General features: G+C 30.7%; 1 protein-coding gene across 1 annotated transcript in view; it reads right to left on the bottom strand.

The window, feature by feature from the left end:
* The window catches only part of LOC106466527 (GTPase HRas), a 31,948-nt gene extending 24,572 nt beyond the window's left edge, over nt 1-7,376 (bottom strand). The window contains exon 1 of the mRNA XM_013926819.2: nt 6,735-7,376. Coding sequence (XP_013782273.1) covers nt 6,735-6,765 — 31 coding nt within the window. The 5' untranslated portion in view covers nt 6,766-7,376. The remainder of the gene's footprint in view (nt 1-6,734) is intronic.
* Nucleotides 7,377-7,641: the final 265 nt, after the last annotated feature.

Raw genomic sequence — 7,641 nt, 5'->3', positions numbered from 1 at the left:
ACTACACACACACACACACATATATATATATATATATATATATACACACACACGCACGCACACACGTGTGCATGCTCATGCATGCGTACATGCATGCACTAATAAGTGTATCCTATATATGGAGACCTTGATGCAAGGACAGTTAACAAAAGTAACTTAAAATCTCTGAATTGAACTCATAGTTATTATTATTATTATTATTATAGCAGGTGTGGGTCAAAATCTGAAATCTAAAATTTTGAGCATTTTAACGTACTGGTTTTAGAAATAATTTGTTTTATACAAGTTCAGCCATATGCTGAAATACTAATTTTTTTCTTTAGAAAATGTGAATATAAAATATGTCTACACAGATCTAGGCTCAAAACATCACAAGGTCCAATAAAAGCACACACACACTCAAAATTTTTTAAATGTCAAAGTCTGCCACTATAAAAACACTATCATAAATATACAATAACAGTTTATCTTATATTCCAGCTACTGTGATTGTTGTACAAACTAAATGCATTCAAATACAAAAAAAAAAAATTCCTTTCTACCAGCACAAGTAAATTTTCATTTTGATTTACACATGAAAAGAGAAAACTACCTTCTACAATACATACATAACACTTTGATCCTATACACCAACTAAATCTGAAAATTGCAGATGTTTCGGGAAATTTTATGTAATATAATTACTTATAGTTACTGTTTCTCATACAACTTTAATGCCAAGCAATTAATATGCAAATTTTATCAAGAAACAAATTTCATGCATACAAATGAACTGGGTATAAGCATGTAATTACTGAGATTCTTGAAAAACTTAGAGATGTTTCCTTCATTTTTATCATTCATGTTAATAATCATTTTCAGAACTAATTGTGTGTTTAAACAGTTAAACAATAAAATGAAGCCCATTTGAAATTTAAAATTGGGGTCCTGCCGAAATGAAGTTGAAAAAAAAGAAACATTATGCCATAAATGAAATGTCCACATTTTGTGGAACATGACACACATATTGACAATTCTATATAAAATTAAAAACAAAAATAAGAGTAAATCTCTAGTCTTTCCACTGGTCTCCTTAAATGTCAGATAAAAGGAAAGAAACCTTTATAATACTAACTGCCTATATGATAAAGAATCTGTAAAACAAGTTTAACATATATTAGAATAAAATAACCAAAATTTTACTCTACTCTTGAAATCAATTACAAAATATTAAAAAGTATATCCACAAATCATACAAGGTGTATTTAATAACAATGAAGAAAGACTATATCCATCATTATCAGTTATGCTTTATTCAAATTGCATCTTTATTTAACCCTTTCATTATAGCAATAGCAGTTTATTCTCTGCACGAAGCTTTTTCTGCAAGTTTTTTTAATATTGCAGGTTTTGCTACGTAGTTTCAAAACCACCTAAAACCAGTTATTTGTGATTTTACAATAAAATCCTCTATTTTGTAACATCGTATCAATTCATCTCTTAGAACAAATCAAAGGTTACTTCCTTGATATTTTCAAGCCTACCACTCTCAATTACATACTTTACTAGTTTTGATATATGCACATGCAATACACACTTTACGCACATCCATTAGCCAAAACTTATTTGAAGTAAGTCTTGGGGCTTTTCCAACATTCACCAATTTTTATGAGATGATATGGAAAGAACCTCTTGTACAAGTGAAAACATGGTTGATCTTGTTTTGTTTTTTCGCAAGTTTTTCATGGCTAAACACCAGTACAGCTGCAGATGTAAAGAGAGAATGTCAGAGAAGCCTGAGGATTTATTTAGAAACATCTGTCCAGCTAAATATATGTGGTGGTTACATTTGTAAGGATAAAAAAATATTTTCTATTTATTTGTTTTCCTTTGCTGTCCATGTTCAATTTATTCTTTACCAAGAATTCTGAACCTCCATTTTTACAGAAAATTCCTGCTTTTCTATTGGACATCAGTGAACCTGAATACCACAATGTGATATCTAATTAATTTGGCACTTAAATTGCTCTTAAGAGTATGCATACCCAAGTCAGTTTTTAAAGAATTATGGTACATGTAACTGCACCTGAAACAACTTTGCCTTTACTGATAGAGAAATGACTCAATCTGATTAATTTGTTTTAGATATGAAAACAAACATTCCTTAAATTATAATTTTGTTGAAATTAAAACTGCATTACAAAAGCTTGGTAAACTGCTTGAATGTAAAGTTAATCCATAACGATATTTATTCTAAACTTTCAATGTTTAGCAAAAAGAATAAGAGTTTTCAAAAGTCATATGATGTTTCTATCTGAGGATACTGCTGCTGCTGCTTTACAAAAGGATTTAGATCATTTAGTGAGTTGGGTGAATAAATGGCAGATGGGTTTTAATCATAATAAGTGTAAAATATTGCATGTGGACTACCATAATTTGAATTATAAGTGTAATTTGGATGGAAATAACCTTAACGGTGTTATGAAAGAAAGGGATATTAGTGTAATGGTTGATCAATCTCATAACTCCTTAAACCCGAGCAGACGCTGCAAGTATCCAGCCTAAAATCCCAATTTACCCATTGGATGGTGACACCAAATGTTCAGCAGAAAGAGGTTTGGGCCTATTTACCTCAATAGTGCTTCAAGTGGGTATTACTGATGCTGAAGGAAAAAACAAAATTAAGAAAAATTAAATTTTATAAGGTATGGTGATAATTATTAATAAATCATGAAAATCATTCCACAAAATGCATAAAAAATTACAGGTTTAAAGAATTAAGCCATTCAAGCAGTGTGCTATTGCTAGTAGTAAGGCAAATAGGATTTTAGGTTGATTCTGCAGAAATATTGAATAATAAAAGATTATAATTTCATTGTATAGGTCACTAGTTAAGTCACATTTGGAGTAATGTGTTCAGTCTTGGGCTTCTTACCTTAGGAAGGACACTGAATTGTTAGAAAGGGTTCAGAGATGGGCTACTAGAATGATGCCTGGAATGGAAGGGTTGCCATATGAAGAGAGGTTAAAATCACTGAAATTGTTTTCTCTTGAAAAAAAAAGAGTTTAGATTTAATCTGATTGAGGCATTTAAGATTGTTAAGGAAATTGACAGTGTTGATGCATTATCTTTTTTCATACTTAATGGTGAAAATGGTAGGACTAGGGGACACGAATATAAATTTTGGCAAGGTAAGAGTCATCTTCAGTTTAAACAGTTTTACTTTTCTAACAGGGTGGTTGGCCTTTGGAATTGGTTGCCTTTGAATGTTGTGGAGGTAGTAAATTTAAGTGAGTTTAAGAAAAAGCTTGATAACTATATGAATGATAACGGCTGGCTTTGAAGGTTTTTATTTTTTTATTTCATTTAATAGTTTTAGTTTAATTTAAAGATCAGGACAGCTTAGATGGACCAAAAGGTCCATTGTTGGACAATATATTATGTTAAATTCCAGATGATTGGAAGATTGCTCATTTAAAAAAAAATCTTCAACAAAGTTAATTTTTCAGTAAAATAATTAACTTGTGGAGTAGTATATCTGATAACGCAGCATAAATGCTGCTAGCATGAACTATTTTAAAATTTTACTGGATACAAGTTATGATAAATTATTTCTGATTTAGCATTTTGGTTGCTTGTTTTTATCAGTATTGGTTGACCCTGATAGGGCAGAGACTTTTGTCACCTTGCTTTTTCTTATATAGAATTACAAAATTTTTTATGCAAGAGTAAATGTGTTTATTGTAATATTGTGTGTTTAATATTGACTTCTGATCAAAGCAAGCTACATGCATAAATTAGAACTAAAAACAAAACAAGTGATGATAATAAGATCTTGGGTATAAATAGAATATTACTGCTTTACAAAGGATTTAAATTATTTGGCCTGTTGGACAAATAAATGGCACATGGCTTTTAATTATAATAAATGTAAGATAATGTATATGGGTTATCATAATTCAAATTTAAGTAAAATTTTGATGGAAATAACCTTAATTGTGTTATGGAAGGAAAAAAGGGATTTGGTGTTTATAAGTCTAAATAGGTTATAATTTCATTCTATAAGTCATTAGCTAGTCCTTATTTAGAACATTGTGTTCAGTCCATCTTGGTCATCCCATCCACTAAACTTTAAATAAAAATAAAACACTCAAAACCAGCCCTTATTATTTAGATATTTATCAAGTCTTTCCTTAAACTCCCTTAAATTAACTGTCTCCACCACATCTAAAGGCAACCCATTCTAAAAGACAGCTACCTTGTTAGAAGCTATCTTAGATGGGTCTGACTCCTACCCTATCAAAATTTATAGTTGTGTCCCCTAGTCCTACAGTTCTCACTATTAAGTACAAACAAAGATGATGCATTAACACTACCAATTCCTTTAACAATCTTAAGCACCTCAATCAGATTCCCTTCTAACCCTTCTTTTTACAGAACACTTTCCAATGATTCAACGTCCTTCCTAAGGTAAGGAGCCTAAACCCAATACTCCAAATGTAACCAAATTTGTTTTGCATGTGTGTGTGTGTGTGTGTGTGTGTGTGTGACTCGTGATATGAGGGATAAGGTAATTAATAAGTTCATTAACCCATAAGCAATTTGGTGCATGAATAGTTTAGAAGTGTTTAATAAGCTCCTGAACCCCATAGATATTTCTAGATTTAAAACAAATTACTATATACTATAATGAGTGGACATTGTGACCAATTTTGCAATATCTACACCTCAAAACTATCAGGAAAGTTAGAATCAGAGCTATATCTGACATCCCTTACCCAGAATGTAAGAACTAAAACAAGCTTTAATGTTCAAAATGTGTTGTAAAAAGAACAGGTAAATAGTCATTGATGTTGAAGACTAGCCATTTTTTATCTCTTTGACAGCACTTTTATACAGTCTTTCTCTAAAGTTTTATTAGATAATATTAACACAATTATAGAAAACAACCAACAATATAAAGAAAAAATATCATAATATTGAAGTTAACATCAATGACACATCTGACCTAAATAATAAAATTTGCATTCAATAACTTACATCGTATTAAAAGCATGCTCGGAAGGTGAAGCATTCTGATCTATCACAAGTTGGTTACCAGGCAGGATATGTACAAATCAGAACAGTGAGCACTATCTACAGAAATATGGCTTGCATGCCCCTAGTCCATGACCGTACAACATTGTATTGTAAACTTAGAGACACAAATTATGTTACAACATGAACATATGCGTCATCTCTCATTACAACAATAGTAAAATACGATGTGTTTACAGAATTACACACTTCAGAAATATTTACATTATAATTATTTTCCAAGCAATATTGTACACTTCAGAAACAAGTTGATTTTGAAGAGACGAGTTAAAGGTTGAACAGAGGATACTGAACATGAACATACAAGTCCAATTGAATGATTCTTTTAGTTAATTTATCATCATTATGAATTTAAAATAGAAAATTTGTCACTGCTAGTTAGAGTTTAGTATAGCTCTGATGATGTACAAACTTGGAAAGAAAAGTAATCTGTTTACCCATATCCAGTTAGTCTTTGCTCTTGTGTGCCCGAGTTAATGTAATGAGCATCTACACCCAAGTAGACTTACCATGGTTTCAAAATACAATTTTTTTGCCAGTAAGTGAGCTTGTGTAACATAATTTTGTTTGTTTGTAATTAAGCACAAAGCTACACAATGGGCTATCTGTGCTCTGCCCACCATGGCTATCGCAAACCCGAATTCTAGCGTCGTAAGTCCGCAGACATACCGCTGTGCCACTGGGGAGGGGTGTAATATAATTCAACATAAATAAAATCTTTCACTAGCAATTTTATTTCTGCTTTGCATTAAGACTGCTCATTAAAAATATAAGTTATTCCTCCTAATTATAATTAAATATTAAAAGCTTTTAAAATCCAGTTTGATTTGATTTTAAACATGTTTGTTGCTATGTGGTTTTTCAAGTTAAATGGGCGTAAAAACTAAAAAAAAAAGGAAGAAAATTAGAAAATTTTAAAGAATATTACTGTTTTGATGTTAGATGATTAAGCACGAGGAAATGTCAAAGAATAATAGAAAAGAAAAATAATATTTGTAAATATGCAATTGTGAGAAAAGAATCACTGGGTGAAAACAGAACACCAAAGACAATCTTACTCTTAGCCCAGAGCCTAATTCCACACCAATGCATTCTCCCATGATTTTAAACATTCTCATTTTATTATAATAATACAGCATTATGTCTCAACTAATGCTTATAAGTTATATTTTTAAGAGTGTGATCACTCCCAGTCCAATAACCTACATAAACTTCCACACGTTTTATTTTAACTGATGTTTAAATAAACTTAAATACCAGTTATTCACTCTTTCAAATCCTACATAAACATAAGTACTTTTAAAGGTTATTAAATTGTGTCAAGTAATGCAACATGTAAATATAATGATCCTTTAATAAAGTTAATCTTACTTTCAACTATCCCCTAAATCACAGTACTTTAGTGTACTACCACTAGTACTAGTAGTAAACGAAATTAACTTAGGCAATACCAAAGATACGATTCTTTCCAGATAACAGTAACAGAAACAAAGAAAAATTATAGTGCAATTATTAATATCACACAATTGTAATTTATATCATATTTATAATTTTATATTTTATTCTAAACCTTATGATTTAAAATTCAAGTACATTTGTTTTGTAATCAGCCGTAAAAATCTAATTTAACAAACAATTGCTTAAAAGTAAAACTTACCTCCGACAACAACTAGTTTATATTCAGTCATATTTCCGGGCTATTGTCGAGGGAATGATGCTGGTACTTTAGACCTTTACTTTATACTTAAGTAGTTCAACTACTTCTAATTCTAAAGTAACGAACTGCAGTTTATTAATTTAACTAATTATTACTGACGTTATTGGTACATAAACCGCCAACAGTCAATTCGTTTGAGAACAGGTTATAACCACTTTGTCTAATGTGCAAGTTATGCTAAGTTTAAGTTAAACCTAAAACAGATACTTGACAAAGCGATGTTGCCTTCACTGCAATTCGCAAGGCTAGCTAGAGAATAATCACAATTGTATTGCAAGTTTAACGTCGACCGGTTTTATACAACCAAGCAAAAACTGAATTACGCACACTTCTCTTTTTAGCTTCTGTAGTTAGTATAACGATACGAGCATACTTAACGTATAGATGAGAAAGCTTTTAAAAAACAAATAAATAAATTTTAAAATAGTCTCTTCATTACTCGATTTCAATTTCATAAAATACATATCAACAGTAGCGATAAACTACGCCTAATTCCTTTCTCAATCCCTTGCCGTCGGCCACTATTCATACTAAACAAGAAAGTAAATATCACTAGTACCACAGCCAGCTGATTGGCTGAAGTTAATCATTCTGGAAATTAAAATAAATGTAAGCATTTGACACACAATCATCAGAGTAAATGTATTTACATTTTAATATTATTTTACTTTAATAATTTCAATTCTAAAGATTAAAGAGGAAGCGATCTTTGGTTCAAATATTTTATAATTTAAGGCTAACAGCCTTCTTAACTGATGTCATCTTCGATGACGAGGAACCCACTTTGAGACTAATAATGGCTGGAGACGGCTTGAATGGGTAATAAAAAAAACTTTAATATAAGTTT

The sequence above is a fragment of the Limulus polyphemus genome, unplaced genomic scaffold (genome assembly GCF_000517525.1).
Source record: "Limulus polyphemus unplaced genomic scaffold, Limulus_polyphemus-2.1.2 Scaffold2290, whole genome shotgun sequence".
NCBI classification, from domain to species: domain Eukaryota; kingdom Metazoa; phylum Arthropoda; class Merostomata; order Xiphosura; family Limulidae; genus Limulus; species Limulus polyphemus.
Note: the sequence above shows the minus strand (reverse complement) of the source record. Positions and strands in the feature narration are given on the sequence as shown.